The 19,200-nt window shown below is 39.4% G+C and overlaps 1 protein-coding gene across 3 annotated transcripts in view; it reads left to right on the forward strand.

The window, feature by feature from the left end:
- The window catches only part of LRP1B (LDL receptor related protein 1B), a 728,211-nt gene that overhangs the window by 651,545 nt on the left and 57,466 nt on the right, over nt 1-19,200 (forward strand). For all 3 annotated transcript variants that reach the window (XM_083404224.1, XM_083404226.1, XM_083404225.1), the window contains 7 exons: nt 1,812-1,934; nt 4,801-4,982; nt 6,843-7,042; nt 12,742-12,930; nt 13,956-14,104; nt 14,768-14,861; nt 18,118-18,234. In XM_083404224.1, coding sequence (XP_083260350.1) covers nt 1,812-1,934; nt 4,801-4,982; nt 6,843-7,042; nt 12,742-12,930; nt 13,956-14,104; nt 14,768-14,861; nt 18,118-18,234 — 1,054 coding nt within the window. The remainder of the gene's footprint in view (nt 1-1,811; nt 1,935-4,800; nt 4,983-6,842; nt 7,043-12,741; nt 12,931-13,955; nt 14,105-14,767; nt 14,862-18,117; nt 18,235-19,200) is intronic.

Consider the following 19,200-nt stretch of genomic DNA (forward strand, 5'->3'; position numbering starts at 1 on the left):
GGAGGGCATAAATATTAAAATATCAGTTGATCGGAATTAGAATATGTTAAAATTTTGTGTTTGGGTTTTTTTTTTTTAAGTTGACAAATGTTTAACTTGTTTCAATGCCTCCTACTGACTCTCTTTATATTGGGAATCTGTTTCTTTCGTTAAGAATTAATAAAGCACCTAAGCCAGCTTGGCATACTCAAAGGATGAATTCTTTCAAAATCCTGTCAATTTTGCCAAGAACATTTGATTCATTAACTGTGAGATACTATGAATAGCATCTATTCTCCCTTCCTGGAGAATCCCCCCTTTCCCCCCCAGAGGTTGTTCTCAGAAACTACATCTGAGAGTTCCCAATTTGAGTGTTATGTGATCTAACTTCACGCTTCTAATGGAATCCTGAATAATTTCTCCTGCACCTGCTTTTGCGTCTCAATAGGCAAACAAATAGGCAGACACATAAGATGGGGTTGAACTGGGACGCTTCGGGTCAGCTTATACTCGAGTATATACGGTATTTGTTTTCCCACACCTAAACTGCCACTGAAAGGGGACAAATCTCTAGGGGCTATAACACAAGCGCTCCCATTGCCAAGACAGTCCTCAAAACAGGTCAGGTGACAGTGGCTGCCTATAGGTTGCTTAGGATCCTCCTGCAGACGATGTTGCCTTTCAGTCTCAAATTTCATTTCAATGTCATCCACTTAAACTAGCACTGCTTCTAACTGAATCATTTGAATATCCCTGCCGTTAAGTTATAGGACCTAGAAGGAATATTGCAAGAGCTCTGAAGCAATCTTGTCCAAGTATACTGTATCCTTGCAGACATAAATAGATTAGAACCATGCTAAATCAGTTGCAGTACATTGGGGGGTAGGGGGACGCGGGTGGCGCTGTGGGTAAAACCTCAGCGCCTAGGACTTGCCGATCGCATGGTCGGTGGTTCGAATCCCCGCGGCGGGGTGCGCTCCCGTCGTTCGGTCCCAGCGCCTGCCAACCTAGCAGTTCGAAAGCACCCCCGGGTGCAAGTAGATAAATAGGGACCGCTTACCAGCGGGAAGGTAAACGGCGTTCCGTGTGCTGCGCTGGCTCGCCAGATGCAGCTTGTCACGCTGGCCACGTGACCCGGAAGTGTCTGCGGACAGCGCACTATAGAGTGAGATGAGCGCACACCCCTAGAGTCTGGCAAGACTGGCCCGAACGGGCAGGGGTACCTTTACCTTTACCTTACATTGGGGGGTTGGTGTGGATTCCCTTCTTCCATTCATTATTTCACAAAATCCATTATCCTTTGTGTTTGATTCCTGTTATATTTTTAAAGATCCAGAATGTGGTTCATAGATTTGTTAGTGATGCTGCAACAAATTCAGAACTTTGGGAGATCAAAGGTCTTGGAAAATAGCCTTGCAGCCAAATTGGACACTACCCTCCCCCAACCAAAGAAATTGTGGAATTCCAGGTGTTTAGTAGATGTGCTTCAATGTGCCTTTTTTTCTTCTTTTTTTAGTACAAACCTTACTGCTTTCTGACTTGGAAAAAAAATTGAATTTGTAACACATATATTAACTCAAAGGGGAAGTTAATTTCAGGTTATTTATATTTATCAGTTTAAATAACATGTGAGGGCCACAATCGAGCAGTCTCATTTCAGCATCATGTTCTATTAAAAGATATAAATCAAATTTGAAAATATACAAGACATATATTATACCAGTTATATACACTTTTGATTAATCTTTGATTATTTATCTTGTCAGAGTTGTCATCTTAGTTGTATTAAATGGCTTATGGAAAAACCTGGTTAATTATTTTTTCCTTTTCAGGGTCTGAACAATGTGATTGCAGTAGACTTTGATTACAAAGAGGAGTTCGTCTATTGGATTGATTCCAGCAGGCCAAACGGCAGTAGAATAAACAGAATGAATCTGAATGGAAATGATGTCAAGGTGATTGGAAAGTAATCATGGAATTATAAACATTATTTGGGTTCCTACTTAATATTATTATATGCCAAATAGGGTTATGCATTTGCACAATTTAAGCTAGTAAGAATTATTATAAATACGAAATAGCATATCTGTCATTTATTTTTTACTAGAGATCAACTGGGCTCAAATCGTGCAGATAGTTTATTCAGCTAATACATGTCCAGTTAAATGTGTGGTTAGGTAATTCTAATAGCAAATAAAAATGAAGATACTGTTACAAAACTGTATGCTGTATGTCACAATGTGATTGAATGAAGTTAAAGCAGCTTGTTTTATTTGATTGGTTAGAAAAGTCATTTAAGGATGCTGATTGAATTTCTCCTGTATGTTTGCAACTTATTTTTCTTAACAAGTTATTGGTGCAAACAGTTTTTAAGCCCTGTGCCTTGCTTGCAGGGCTCTGGGACAGTTGTACAAGGTCTCAGGACGCTCCTGCAATCAGTGCTTTTTTCCAGGGGGTACTCAAGGGTACAGGGTGGCGGGTGACACTGTGGGTTAAACCACAGAGTCTAGGACTTGCTGATCAGAAGGTCGGCGGTTCGAATCCCCGAGACGGGGTGAGCTCCCGTTGCTCGGTCCCTGCTCCTGCCAACCTAGCAGTTCGAAAGCACATCAAAGTGCAAGTAGATAAATAGGTACCACTCCAGCAGGAAGATAAACGGCATTTCTGTGTGCTGCTCTGGTTCCCCAGAAGTGGCTTAGTCAGGTTGGCCACATGACCCGGAAAAACTGCCTGCGGACAAACGCCGGCTCCCTCGGCAAATAAAGCGAGGTGAGGGGTGAGCACCGCAACCCCAGAGTCGGCCACGACTGGACCTAATGGTCAGGGGTCCATTTACCTTTACCTTTTTACTCTAGGGTACACAGTACCAGCACCTCTTTTGCTGTTGTTAAACTGTAACAACTTCATGGCGCTTACTGTAACAACTTCATGGTGAGTGCCAACACCTATTTTTTTAGCCAGGGAAAAGCACTGCCTGCGATACCTTGTAAGATCTCAGATGGCCTCTGTGCGGAATGATGAATGTGTGGCCTTACTATTAGGTGCAGAAGTTGTACATGAAGTGGCAGTGGTACAGCCCTTCCCATGCAAGGGCACAGCTGTAACTGGATAGTTGCCCTTGATAGCTTCAGCATCCTGGGCCCTCACTGCAGCAACTACACAGTCAGAAACTTCACTGGGTCATTCCATAGCAAGTGAGCCAACCTTTTTACCTCATGTCATCCAATTTCCTTAATATTTTATACACTTGTTGAATGATCAAAATTAAGTTAAAATCTAAAGTTGTTTTTTTAAAATCTCATCCCGTTTTTGAGTTATGAGGGTTTGAAATTGGGGGGGGGGGAGGAAATGTTTGGCCTTGCCAGACTACAAAAAAGCCTTAAAAACTCAGCCTGGATATTTCAAAACTAAAAATACTGATCTCTTCATGGACTTTAATATGATATATCACATGATGGGCTTACTTTAGATTTCAAAGTTAAATTACAAAATTTAAAAAGTGATTAAAAATGAATATGATTTTTTAAAAATCCAAAAAAAAAATTATTTAATATTTCTAAGAGCTATTCGCAAAATTTAATATTGGGATCTCAATGAGATCACATTTAAAAAAAAATATTTTGTACATACATATCTGCCTTATTTGGGTTCTGTTTAGGATCTTGGAGTAAAATATAACAGAAGAAACAAGGCTTAAAACTATAATATCAGGCATTTCATATCAGGCATTTCTTTAGAAAGTTATTCAGTTAAAAGGCATTTGAAAGGCTAGTCAGGGTTTTCTTTTAAAAATGTGTTCCAAACCAGAGTGATAGAATTAAGAATAATAAGTTAGAGTTCTTTGGATTTAAACTTAGTTTTGCTCATTCAACAAGTGTACAAAATATTAAGAAAATGGGAAGACATGAAGTATTGGATCACTTGATATGGAAGGACCCCACTTTGTTCTTGAAGTCTAACAGTAATGGTGGTTGTTCCTGTCTTTTATCCTGGAGCACCCACTGACAGTTATACCTAAAGAGGCATTTCACATGCTCCAGGTGTTTCTAAGCAATCAGCCCACTTTCCATACTATATCTGATTCTGGGGGGCTTTCACAGAAGCAGATTACAACATGGCATGTCTTCCTGCTTGCCAAAATCAAAAAAGTGAAAAGCAGCAGTTCTACTGGACATGTCTAGTGTCTAAACTAGCAGTTTGGATATCAGCCTGCACTTGGAGAAAAAGGACTAAAAAATTAAATTTAGGGTTGCCATATTTCAAACAGTGAAAATCCAGACGGAAAAGTTGTTGAGCCTTTTTTTTTTAGCTTTGCCCAAAGTTGTGGAGCTTTTCTGGCAAATTCTGGCTATTTTTAAAGAAAATTGCCAAAAACAATACAGCCGACACGGGTTGCCATATGTCCAGATTTTCCCAGCCATTTTAGCGATTTCCACCCAGACACTGCTTCCAGATATGTCCAGGAAATTCTGGACATATGGCAACCCTATTAATTTACTATTTTAAAATAGCTTTCTCAAACCAACCTGGGTTTTAATTTAGCCTCTTTTTTGTTGTTTTTAATATTCTTTAAGAAATGCATAATTTCCCTCAAATACCTTGGGAAATTTGGTCTGTAATCTTATATACTCTCTTTGAGCACAACAAAACTTCTCAGTAGATATACAATTAATTGTGCTGCCAATTACGAAATCACATTTGTCAAGTGTAATATCATTTGTTTCTCTCTTGCATCTTTTAAATATTTTTCAAGAATAAGAAATGGATTCTGTTCTTGTTTTTCTGTGTATTCCACTACTTATACAATTTTAATTTCTCTAGGTAGTTCATAACACAGCTGTTCCTAATGCACTTGCAGTTGACTGGGTTGGAAAGAATCTCTATTGGTCTGACACAGAAAAAAGGATTATTGAAGTATCAAAAGTCAATGGCCTGTATCCCACCGTTCTTGTGAGCAAAAGGGTGAAGTTCCCTAGAGATCTCTGTTTAGATCCTCAAGCTGGGTATGGAACTATATTACAAACTAATTATGTTAATTGATCACATCTGATTAGGAGAATGTGGGTTCTGAGGTTAGTTTATGAATGTGTTTAACAGTTACAAAAGACAACTCAAGTTGTCATAACATATTTGAAAATTCCAGAATGGAAAATTGAAATATCCTTTTCTCCTCTGAAGGCAGAAGGAGGGTTAATTATGTGACCTGACAGAGATATATTTGCAATAAGTTAAAACTTTACAGCATAATATCATTAAGAGATGAAACATCCTTAAATAAGATAATAAAGCAGTAAAGCTTCCCCTATATTTAAATATTACAATTAACGAGCAGATGGATCCCTCAATTAAAATTAATACAAACATCCAGTAGATCTTAAGAATTTGGTAAAGCTTTTTTGTTCCTTGACAAGATGTTTTGCTCCAAATTATACCCAGTGACATATTTTCTTTGGGCATTATTTCTCTGGATGTTACAAGCCAGGACTGTAGCTATTTATTAGAGATATCAGCCAAGCCAGCTTTGGTCTAGCCTGGAAATTAGCTTTGGGAGCTCTCATCTCAAAGAACAGGTGAGCAATAGTGTTCACATCAAAGAACAGGCAAGCAGCAGGATTTCCTGATTGACTCTGCCAAGCACCCAGCCATCCCTTTGACATCTGGTAGGGGAGAGAAAAAGGGCCTTCAGCGCTGGCTTGCTGTTTCTCACCTAACAGCTTTTGGAGCTGCAGCATCTTGAAATCAATAGCGATGTCTTTATTCATTATACATCTTTAGGCACCAGGTGAAAATGTTCCTCTTCAACCAGGCCTTTGTCTGATTAACATTCTATGACTATGTCCTTTTAAATGTGGGGGGGGGGGCGGAGCAAGGGGTGTTATTGCTTTGTTTTGTTCTTGTTTTTATTATGTATTTGTGTTTTTATGCTGTGAACTGCCCATTGATTTCAGTATGCAGATTTAAAGCCCCTGTGGCCATGGAAATGGATGTGTAACATTGCATATAGATAACACAAAGTGTTCTTTTGTTTTCAGCTGCCCCTGACCAATATTTTAATTGGCCTGAATAAATTTTGATTAAGTGCACTTTAGAAATTTTATTTTTGTTTCTGCAGTAGTGCCTATCCTCCTCCCCTCCTCAGAAATGAGCAGAGGCCTTTTTTAATTTGGGGGGGCAGGCGGTGGTGGAAATAGCTCGCCTTATCTTATGTGACCCATGATCCACATGTGGGTCACTCGTTTTTCTTTTCGGATGCAAAATATCAATATTTGTGAACTTGTCATTTGATTGATGAAGTCAGGATCTTCCTGCAGAATCATTTGCTCAAGCAACAATAACAGCCCTGCAACGTGTGATTCTGTTTTCTGAGACAGTACAGCCAAACGAGGTCTTCTGGGGACATCATTCATATGCTCATTACATCCATATAAATTGGGGTGGGGATCTTTTATTAACAATAAAATTAAGATATGGGTGAAGGGCACTGAACCCTTCTCTCTCCTGAACCATATTCCACCTTAATCCTTTGCTCCAACTGAGGGGAAGAGGACATAGGACAGTGCATTCCTTTTATTGGTAAGATTAGCATTGCTACCACCTGGTTTCAACTGGAGCCAACAAGTGAAAAGAAATGGACCTGCCATCATAGAGTCTAGTTTGTCCCATAGTTTGTAGATTTTCACTCTTTTGACAAGTAATATAATTAATGAGCTCTATATTTACTAACCAGCAATAGTACTTCCTAGTTAGAATGTTTAGGATTGCAGTAATAGAATAATTCTTGATCCCCTGATTATACACATATATTTTTCCTGACGAATACATTTGATTCAATAAACAAAAGAGTTATCAATTTTATTTCCTAGATATTTGTACTGGATTGATTGCTGTGAGTATCCTCACATTGGCCGAGTTGGCATGGATGGCTCTAATCAGACAATTGTGATAGAAGCACAGATATCTAGACCAATGGCTCTTACAATAGATTATGTCAACAGAAGACTCTACTGGGCTGATGAAAGCCATATTGAATTTTCTAACATGGATGGCTCTCGTAGAAATAAAGGTCAGTTGCTCTCTGAAACAAAGTTCAGACATTTTGCTATTTAGCTAGGTTTTTTATGCTCATTATAGAAGTGAACGTATTTCTATCGACTACATTTTCACCAGTAATGTATGCTAAGAAATCAGAACACTGCATATCAAAGAGGATGGAAAACATGAGACTGTAGCTGGTTTTTTTTTTTTAAAGCACTACTCAATTATCCTATCCAAAGCTAAAAATAATACAGACATAAAAGGGAAGAAAATCACCAGTACAAGCATAAAACATTTATTTCCATTCATTAATAAAAGTGCAGCCATTAGTTCTTTTAAAATGACAGTACATATGTGATTCAAGAATATGTAACTCAGGAATATACAAAGACCAATGAGTAAGAATATATAAAGACCAGTTAATGGACTGCATTTACTATTCTTTTTTCTATTCCTATCTATCTTTCTCTACTATAAAAATCCAGTGAAAGAGAGGTTAAAAAATCCAGTCGTTTTTTATATTTCGTTTACTGGGTTCCATTAGTGCAAGTGCCCTCCAGATGTTATTGGACTATAATTCCCATCAGGCCTGATCAGCATTGCCCCTGATGAGTTCAACAACATCTGGAGGGCAGCATGCTGGCTACTTCTGGCTAGTGTAGTTCTGGAGATCTTCACCTCCTTAATCAACTGTAGCGATTTGAGAATTACTGCTGTGACACTGTGACTCCTGTACAAAACCTCTTGATTTTATATATATATATATATATATATATATATATATATGCACAGCAAATGTACATGCACACATGTAAGTACCAAATATTTTTATTTGTTACTAGGCAAGCTTGGGGGATTATTGCTACTAAATTGAGAACCCAGGCAGCAAATGGTTGACAGATTGAGCTGCTAATTTAAATGAAGACTTTGCTGATTTGAATCTCGCCTTATTAGTTGTTATCTGGGAATTGACTGTCTCATAGCATCAGGTCACATCTAGAATAAAGGAGTAATAATATTGTCTATCAGGATTATAATGGGAATTACTTTTCACATATTTACTAATTTATTTCTTGTGAGCACGGTTTGATTTTTGTGTGTATATTGCCAAAATTGGGAAAGTACAAATGGGGAGTTAGCTCTCAACTTCAAAGGGCCCTATTTCTAACCTCATAGTACTTGGAAAATGAGAGAGTTGTCTCCCAACTTAGCTTCTATTCATGAGGCCAGCACTATACTACTTCTGCAGCTGACATGAAATAGTCAAAGCTCTATGGAAGACCATGGAGGTTCATACATATGAGCAATAATGGACTTTTCTGAATTCATCTGCCTTTTACATTTTTTATTCAAATCTCACAAGTACTGTATTCAAAATCATATTTAAAAACATCACTATTAGTTTATAAATAAAATAAATATTAGTCAATATTGAACTGTCTTCATATTTTGAAAAAATATAAGAAGTACGTACACAGGTTGTCATAAAGAGTACATAATTTAATGAGCGAGATTCAGAACATAATTTTTATAGATAAAATGGTAAATTGCATATGAACACTTGATTAAACCTTTGACAAATACTCAAAATTATGCTTTCCATGGTGAACAGTTTAATTTACAAACTCATTTAATGGACTTCTGTATACAGTGGTACCTTGGTTTAAGAACAGCCCTGTTTATGAACTATCCGGTATAAGAGCTCCGCAAAACCGGAAGTAGTGTCCCGGTTTGCAAACTTTATCTTGGTCTAAGAATGGAATCCGAACGGTGGAAGGGCACCCGCAGCGGGAGGCCTCATTAGGGAAAGCGCACCTTGTTTTAAGAATGGCTTTGGTTTAAGAAGGGACTTCCAGAACAGATTAAGTTCATAAACCGAGGTACCACTGTAGTCCAGTATTCCATCGCAGACAGTGATGATAGAGAACCATGCTTTCTTTGATTTTTATATAAAGGTACTTACAGAAAGGGATGTAAAATACATGTTGAGTCAATTATAAATGCCAGATTTGCCATTGGGACTATTTAATCTTTCTTTGCAGGCTACTGGGGTATCAGAATAACAATGCAGGTGGGCAGAACTCAGCAAACAGTAGAGAGTGTACTTCAATGAAAACCAATAACATTTGCAATTCTTCCTTTGATGACAAATCTTTTGTTGATGTGTCACATTTTTTTTCTTCCGGAATAGTTGCAGAATTGCGGATTCTGATGTCACCATATCCCCCTATATAGTGATGAATGTACCTGTTACACATCCTTCACCCCACCCACTTTCATGTTCTGCCACCTGCTGTCGAAGAATGTGTACCTTAATAGCTGACTTTTCATTTAGTACATATAAAAAAGTACTGCAAAGTCATATTTTGTATAAGTGTTATGGGATGAAAAGATCTTGGTTCCTCTTAAACCACTTCATCCTACATGATGATGCCCTATAACAAGCAATAAATCTGAGCTAAAGCTCTCAGAGTTCCTCCTCTATATATGCGTATTCCTAATATATGTGGAGGAAAACACACTGCAACAAGTGACCTCAGTCATAATTTAATATTTTGACACAATCGTCACCCTTTATCTTGTTAGCACCAATCCTAGAGCAGTACAAGAACCTGGGGGGGGGGGGGAGAATGAAATTGTTCCTGCCCAGGAACAATCTAGGGGTTCAGGCTAGTCCTATTTGCTCAGGAATATTTATTGATAGAAGGGATGTGGGTGGCTCTGTGGTATAAACCACTGAGTCTAGGGCTTGCTGATCAGAAGGTCAGTGGTTCAAATCCCCATGATGGGGTGAGCTCCCATTGCTCGGTCCCTGCTCCTGCCAACCTAGCAGTTCGAAAGCATGCCAGTGCAAGTAGATAAATAGGTACCGCTTTGGCAGGGAGTTAAACAGTGTTTCCGTAAGCTGCTTTGGGTTGCCAGAAGCGGCTTAGTCATGCTGGCCACATGACCCGGAAGCTGTCTGCGGACAAATGCCGGCTCCCTGAGCGCTGCAACCCTAGAGTCGTCCGCGACTGGTCTTAACAGTCAGGGGTCCCTTTACCTTTATTTATTGATAGGCACTGTATCAGTAAGTAAAATATTACATAAGGGGAAGGTTCTATTGATCACTGGTCCAATAAGCCAAATGGGGTACTGCTCCACCAATCTCAGTCTCTCCTCAGCAAGGTCCCACCTGCCTGCTTCCTTCCTTACATCCAGTCCACTGTCTCTTAGCTTCCCCTCCTTAGAATCCGCAGAACTCGGCAGGCAGAAGAATGGGGACAAAACCAGAATTAGTTGGTTTTGCCTATTACTGGCTCTGAATCCACCTATTTTTCACCTCCTTGCCTTCTGCCCTACCAGCCCCAATCAGCATCAGCCTTCACTGCTATTGATACAGATGTTTGTACATGTAGATTCTAGGGGGAAGTTCTACTTGGCATGCCCACATGGGAGCAATACTTACTGAAGAAGGCTAGGGACTACCAATGATTGCACATAACTTACAAATGTCATCTCCTAAAATTAGTACTGTTATTTAAAATAATTAACAATTCAATGCTACAGAAAAAAATAGCATTTAGAGAAATGGAAAACAAATCATTAATATAGATCGATAAGCAGTTGCACTATCTTGTGAGCAGTTATCAGTAAATAAAATTGCGTACATCAATTTACACCTTGATAGACAAGATTAACAGTTCTTTATAAGCAGCATTTGTCAAACAAAGGTTACTAGATTTAGCATAAAAAGATACACTCAGTGGTAATACGCTCAATGACATGCAGCGCTTATATCAAGCATAAAAGAGTTTGACATGAAACTCATGAATATTTTAAAAATGAAACATAGCACAATTCCTATTCTCATCGCAAACATTTACTGTAGTACTTGCAAATATTTTCCTGTATTGTACCATCAATGGATTGCTTCACTTGCTACCCTTCCTTACAAGCTGCATTGTATCCCTTTTGTGATACTCCTTCGAAGCCCAATCTCGAGGGCCAGAGTTCTGTGGCTTCTGCTTGTACAATGGGTCTTTCCCTCCAGCACCCCTCGTGCCTCCTAAAATTGGCTTGGGGGACAGGAGAACCCCCAGATCAGGACATGGAGGTAGCCGGGGGTTAGGGAATCGTTCCAATTGGCAAGCTGAAATGCTTGCACTGTTGGAACATTCAACGTAGTGCAACATTGAATTATCCCATAGTATTATGATCACTGGGTTTGCTAAATCAGTGCATATTATGGGAATAGTTCTTAGGTAGCAGTCTTCTACACTATATTCTTGACTGGTTAGTATTCCACAATACAATGTTATTTAAAAGTTATCTTTTTAGGTAATATTATTTTAAATAACATTTGCATACTACTCTTCATCTGAAAATGGCAGGGTGGTTCACCACATAAAAATACAAAATGAGAACACAAAACATAATAAAAACAAGAACAAAAACCAATAACTGCCCCCCCACAAACATATTTAAAAAGATATAGATTGTTAATCAGCCAAAGGCCTGGTTAAAGAGAAATGTTTGCGTCTGGTTCTTAAAGATATGTAATGAAGGTGCTGGGCAAACCTTCCTGGAGAGAGCATTCCACAAATGGGGAGCCACTGCAGAAAAGGCCTGTTCTTGTGTTGCCATCCTCTGGACCTCTCATGGTGGTAGAACACAGAGAAGGGCTTCAGATGATGGTCACAGGGTCTGGGTCGGTTCATGTGGGGGGAGATGAGCCTTGGGGTGTTGTGGCCCTGAGCATGAAATAAGCCTGAAAGCACACATGAAATCCCAGCTGATAATTCACAACAAAGTGAATACTTGCATTAAAGCACAAAAACGCAGTGTTTCTCATGCACATAACTTCAGTTTTCTTCTCTCTTCATAGAGCTATGTCCTTAATGCCATGATAATTTTATGAACTGTGAATTACTATTTTACATGCTTGTTACTAGTAATGGGTGAACTTAAAACAGCATGCAAAGGGACTAAACCATACACAGTGGCCTGAACAAAGTTCTGAGGTTGGGGGGGGACGACGACACGAGAGGATGATTTGCCATTAATACACAGTGCCACTCTGAAAACAAAATCCCAAAATGTGGAAGAAGTTCAGATAGAAATGAAATACTGTAACAAAATTGCTGGAGAAGTGGGTGTACTCACTATCCTGAACATGAACTCAAGCTGTGTGGAAAGCAAGAGTCTTTTGTACATGCCCAGAAAGTAATAGGCTCTGCTCTGACACTCTTTGCTCTTCTGCTGCTGTTGTGGTGGTGACTTGAAGCGCACCATATGCATGCCTAGACACAGTGTAACCAAAACAATGTGCCCTTGAATTGCCTTTTTAAATAGAACAATAACCGTGTATGATGAAACGAAGCTGCACCCAAAGAATTAAGGAATCCCTGCAGAAGCTATAAATTACATCCAGCCTACAATTTGTGCGAAAACTTTCAAATCTGCATGTGGCAGTTCACAAATAGTATCCTGCTATCCGTTCCCTGGGACCCAGGTGTTTCTTTCACTATGGTTAGGCCAACAGAGTTTAGCCAAGTGGGGTTGATGTATCTAATCTTAATCCTAGATACTTTTAACTGGTAACAAAGAGCCTCCAGGCTTGACAGGTTGTCACAGCCATTATTCACAAGAAGCTATGCAGTCCTTGTCTTTGTCAGCTTTTGCAGTATGGAATATTTTAGCTGGCAGTCTTCCAAAACTGAACATTAATCTTACATTCTGTTGCAGTTCCTAATCAACATATTCTAGGCGTGATTGCTCTCACATTATTTGAAGACTACATCTACTGGACTGATGGAAAAACCAAGACAGTCAACCGTGCCCATAAAACCTCTGGAGCAGATAAAGTAGCACTGATTAACTCGTGGCATGCCATAACTGATATCCAAGTGTATCATTCATACAGACAGCCTGATGGTAAATATTTTCAGCATGCATTCTGTAAAGAGCATTCTGACTTCATTAGAGTTATGAAGACTTTGCTTAGTGATTAACCTAAGCAGTTTTATATTGAATTGCTAAAGAGGTAAGACGGAAACAAGAGCAAAATATTAGAAGTATGGTTAGTTTCGCGGAAGGTCTGACAATGAAGGTCCATTATATAAGCAACCTATGTTGGCTTTGTGAACCGCCTCAGTTCTCACTCAATTTTTGTAACGGGCCCTGGAAAGAAGTAAACTCTTACTGAGCCCACAACCACTGCCAGTAAGTCTCTGCTGGACACCAGGAAAGAGTTCACAGTTGCACAGGGTCCAGAATTCTCTGCTAGTTCAGAGTATTTTTGAATTTCAGGAGTCCCTCAGGCTTGTCGATTGGCTGAATTAGTCTGAACTAATATATTATGACGTAAACTGTATTTTATAGACAGTTTGAATCAATGCAATTTAAAGGCCTTTTGGACCTTTTTGTGTGTGTATCCTAGGAACAAGTGGGAAAAGGTACAAAAGGCCTTTAAATTGCATTGATTCAAACACACACAGGGCCTCCCAGCCTGCCCATGAGGTAGCCTGAGGCAGCTGCCTCAGGCATCAGGACACAAAGAAGAGGTGCCTAGATGGGCATCTTACTTCACCGCCTCCCGCGCTGGAGGAGAAGTGGCAGTGAACCAGGCTTCTGGCAAGATCTCACTGAAATCATGTGCACTCTATTAGATCTTGCTGGAACTGCCGCATGACCCAGATAAGGGAGGACTTGGTGGGCAGCACCTATCCATTTTGCCTCAGGCGGCGAAATGGGATGTGCCGCCCCTAGAAAAAAATACTTTCATCATATAGACAGTCTGATGGTAAATATTTATATGCATATTTGTTTACTTACTTTATTTTTAGCCGTACTGAGGTACCTCTATTTGCCAGAAGTTTATCTGGGGGAAAGCCAGCTATGTTGCTTTTCATGTGAATCACCTTAGCACATTTAAATTGTTTCCTCTTTTGCATTCCTAGTGCCTAAACATCTTTGTGCATTGACTAACGGTGGCTGTAGTCACCTGTGCCTCCTGGCCCCAGGCAAAACACACACCTGTGCCTGCCCCACCAACTTTTACCTCGCGGCAGATAATAAGACTTGCTTATCAAACTGCACAGCCAGTCAAGTAAGTAGAACGTGTGTATTGTAACATTTATAAGGATTACTTATTAATGTATTTAGAGACTTTGAAGCAACGTAAAGACTTGAGAGAGTTTTCAGATTAAGGGGGGAGGGCACTAATAGTTTTAAATAGTAATGAATGAAGGTACTGTTGGTTAGGAACTTGGTTTTTTTGTTTTGTTTTTTCAAAATCAGAAAATCTGGTTTATGGCATTACAGTTATGTTGAAGCCTAAATTATTTATCTTTATATTCCTTATTTGGATAAATTTCATTAGGTACATCAACAAAGCTATTCCCCCACCCTAACTTGACTGATATGTGTTGGGTTGGATCCTGATTTCCAAAGTTCTATTCATGGAACAGGATCTTTCATCTCTCATTTGCTTTTATAGCCCACTGTCTCCCTCTGTTTCTGAACTAGCATGCCATGGAATTTCCAAAAATACCCCCCTCCCCCAACCCATGAGAATGGAAGTGCCTTCCACTCACCTAAGTATGCCTGTTAATCCAGATCATTAATACCTTTAGTGGGCAAGAAACTAATTTCAAAGAACAGCAGACTCCATATCCTGGCTTTGGGCTCTGATTTCTTATAAATTATTTTCAGCTGCAAAAAAAAAAATCATGTTATTTAAGGTTTCCCATATTATACCTTTCTCCTACAGTTCCGCTGCAAAACTGACAAATGTATTCCATTCTGGTGGAAATGTGACACTGTAGATGATTGTGGGGATGGATCAGATGAACCTGAAGAATGCCGTAAGTATTTTAGCAAGTTGCATTAACCTAGCATTTTCATACTGTAAGAGAAGAAGAAGAAGAAAAGTTTGGATTTGATATCCTGCCTTTCACTCCCTTTAAGGAGTCTCAAAGCGGCTAACATTCTCCTTTCCCTTCCTCCCCCACAACAAACACTCTGTGAGGTGAGTGGGGCTGAGAGACTTCAGAGAAGTGTGACTGGCCCAAGGTCACCCAGCAGCTGCATGTGGAGGAGCGGAGACTCGAACCCAGTTCCCCAGATTACGAGACTACTGCTCTTAACCACTACACCACACGTGGTACAGTGGTTAAGAGGGTTGGAGTAGGATTCAGGTCTCCACTTGGCCATGAAATTTGCTGGATGACTTTAGGCCAATCTTTTAGCCTAATCTACCTCACAGGTTTGTTGTTTGACTACAATGGGAAGATAGAGAACCATGAATGCCGCCTTGAGCTTCTTGAAGGAAGGTGGGATATAAATTTGTCGTTGTTGTTAAGTCAATAAAATCTACAAGACTGCTACAGAGTGAACAAACAATTTATATAATAACTTAATTATCTGGAGGAATAAAACTTTCTAAGCATTTCTGCTGCAACTTGGTATAATATTTAACTTTTAAATAATTTCCTAATATCTCCCTTATATTATAGCTTTTGCAAATAATACAAAAGAAGATTTGCAGCAGTCTGGCTATCACTAGAGATTTCATAAGATGTACTGCTGCTTAGCACTTTTATAACACTGCTGCAGTATCCTGAATGTGCTGTAAAATCTGCAGATATTTTGATAGGCTCATAGTTCATGCACCTGCCACAATACTCCTGTCATTTTAAAAAAAGTAAACAATGTTTGCAGCAGGTACAAGTATGCCTGCTATAATTTTGCCATGACAGATGAATATGTGACAGGTGAATACAAATATATTATATTCATGAAAACAGGCTTGCGTAGCTTTGCATTTTCTGCATGGTAATTCATAGTGGAGACTTTTCTGCTGCACATGGCTTCTATTGGTTAGTACACACTCTTCAAATTCTCAATTTTTTAAATAAACCAGGCCAGCAGTTTTTTTAATCAGCAAGCCGAAAGCTTCCTAGCACTCCAGTGCAACAGCAGAAGCAAAACAGGATCCTCAGCAGGTCACTTTCTTACCATTACAATTAACAGTATTCCCTCATCTAGTTATGTTGGAAGTCTGTCAGGCAGTTACTAGGCAACAACCAAATGCTGTCCACCAGTAAAAAGTATGTAGTGGATCAGCAAAGCAGCAAGGAAGATGGCATTGTGCTAACACACCCGTAGAACCATGGTCGCCCTGTGGCATTTTGGCAAACTACAAAATGGCACCCCCTTCCCTGCCAGGGAAGAAGGGAGGAGGGAGTGAAGACTGACATCAGGAACAAAGAAGGAATAAAGATAAACACTGGCATCTGTTGCCCCTGCAGATCCTGCCACCTGAGGCGGTCACCTTGCCTTGCATCATGCGTAGGCCAGCTCTGGGCGGAACCAATCTGGTTTTCCTGCTGGTGCATCTTTACTGGGCCAATGCTGCCTCATTCTTCCTATCCATAAGCAGCAGCAACTCAGCTGTCAAGAGTGAGCGCTGCCACTCAGCCACACTGATTGCTGCTGTGTATAGGTATATTTATACATGTGGGTCAATTCAAATTGAGTTTAGGTGATTTATCACTATAATTTGAAATCCAGACTGGATTACTGGGAAAGAAACTAGTTATGTTTGACTGCCTTTGCTTCACAGGGCTAATGGTTCTCAAATTTCAATCAAATCTCTGAGATCTAGAGCTCAAAGTGTCCTCTGCTGCAGAGGAAATGTAAGTGAGGTTAGCAGTGACCTGAGAACAGTGGATTGCTACTTAGAAGGAGTGAAGTCACCACTGCTAATGCCATGATAAAGAACAAATATGACTTGCATTGAACTTTAGGGTGGAGAAAGGCTTCCCAAATATGCAACCCTTACTATTTTGGGGAGAGAATGTTTTATTAAATCTTCCATTAATTTAGAAAACCCTGAAAATGTAGAATTTTAAAATGAATCAATAAAATTAAGAACTCGTGGACCACAATATTAAATGCACATACTACAGCAAGTACCAATGGATGATGGTGTGGGATTCATTTCTGAGTAAGCATGCATAGGACTGTGGTGTCATAGTAGTGATTTGTAGCAGTCCTCTAGTGTAGCTGTCATAATTCCAGCCTAAAACATCTTCCTATGGATGCCTAGAATCTTGCTAATAATTTTGGAGTTGGCTAGATTCTATTTGAATTAGCTACCGTAGTTTCACACTCACAGAGAGGCAAATTTCAGTTTTAGTTATTAACCTAGGCATACACATACAGTGGTACCTCGGGTTACATACGCTTCAGGTTACATACGTTTCAGGTTACAGACTCCGCTAACCTGGAAGTAGTATCTCGGGTTAAGAACTTTGCTTCAGGATGAGAACAGAAATCATGCAGTGGCGGTGCAGCGGCAGCAGGAGGCCCCATTAGCTAAAGTGGTGCTTCAGGCTAAGAACAGTTTCAGGTTAAGAATAGACCTCCAGAACGAATTAAGTTCTTAACCCGAGGTACCATTGTACTTATTTTAGCTGGTACTGTTTCTTGTTTTGATTCAGAAGGTATTTGTGCTTCACAGTAAGTACTGGTGCATTGAGTAGTTTGAATGCAGTCATTTTGCTGATCTGTACTTGCAATCTGATGTCCTGAGGAACATCAGAATGCAGGAAATCACACAGCTTACAGTTGCTGAGAAATTCAGCTTTCATGCCAATTAGCTTCCACTTCTCCTGCTTGGACATCATATAGTTGTGGGAGAAAGGTGTAGCTGTGAATTTGTAAACAGAGAGTCATCTGGCTGAAACAATTTTAGTACAGCTAAGAGAAAATACATTTAATTGCTTCTTTGAGGAAAGAGAAGCAATTAGAATCACCCAGTTTCTGATAGTTCTCACGTTGCTTTAAAAATTACAGAGTAGAGGCATGCATTCTTGTTAATTGCAAAACATTTTATATGCATTTGATTAAAAAAACACTGACTTATAATGGAAAATTTTCATTAACGTACTTGGACTAAGAGATAGACACTTTACATATCTATTTATTAGTAAACAAATATATGATAGCTTTTTCATAAGCCTAGAAATGCTATGAAAGGCTGTTGTGTTGTTGCTGTTTTTTAAAAAACTTATTACCATGAAATGCAGCTGTTCAACACTTTATTCTTTTTTCCAGCTGAATTTAAATGCCAGCCTGGTCGATTTCAGTGTGGAACTGGACTCTGTGTTTTACCAGCATTTATATGTGATGGAGAGAATGACTGTGGAGACAACTCTGATGAACTCAATTGTGGTAAGCATTATATGGCATGAGACTGCTTTGAGGTTGCTGTTGTTGCCCACAATCTAGTGGTATATGAATTTTCTGAAATAAATGAAATCAAAGAAAAAGCTTTTTAGAGAATCTGATGCTATAGTCTACCATTTATCAGCTGCAGCACAGCATCATGTACTGTGCTCCAGTTTCTTTTCTTTTCTTTTTTAATTGGTTTTCCCATATTACATCACAATACAAATATGCCAAAGCCATCACCACATCCTCCCCATCTCCACATATATCAATCAGTCAAACATAATGTTCTTTTGTCCCTCCTCCCCCCCCCCCCCCGCTTCCCTCCGCCCCTACTCAATTTCCTCTACATTCTGGCATTACATTTATCTTTGCATTCTACAATCTTCTCTGCTGTGCAAGGGTTTTTACAGGTGTGGGGAAGGTGAAACCACACAAATATCCCAGCACAACGTTCTAAGAACTGAAGGAGAAATCTCATTTCCCTTGTTGCCACAAGAGTACTAAAAAGATCTGATACAATGCTAGAAATCTGTAAAACAGGACAAGCCTGTCTCTTTAACTGATATAGAATATGCCATTTTATCAGCTGCTGTGCATCCAGGTGTTTGAGTTTCCCTAGCTAAAATTCTGAATAGGTACTGAATAGGCTGCCAGTAATGCTTAGCTCTTAAGAATCATTAAGAATTTGGAAGATAATTACAAAGAGTGTATCACTCTAATATTATTATAAGATGACTGATAACAGCTATCAGGAGAGTTACAAGAGAACGGTGACCTCTTTAAACATTCTTCTTTGTTTGGTGAAAAGGCTGTCTGGCAATAAACCCTGGATAAAATGGATGTACAAGAGGAATGAAAAAGAGTGATAGAGAAGGGAAAACATAATTACATGAAGGAGATGTAATGATGTGTTGCCAGCTTGTCATTTCAAAATGCACTTGGAATAACGGTGTGTGCGTGCGTGTG

The sequence above is a fragment of the Podarcis tiliguerta genome, assembly GCF_965153285.1.
Source record: "Podarcis tiliguerta genome assembly, chromosome: 1".
In the NCBI taxonomy this organism is placed as follows: Eukaryota; Metazoa; Chordata; class Lepidosauria; order Squamata; family Lacertidae; genus Podarcis; species Podarcis tiliguerta.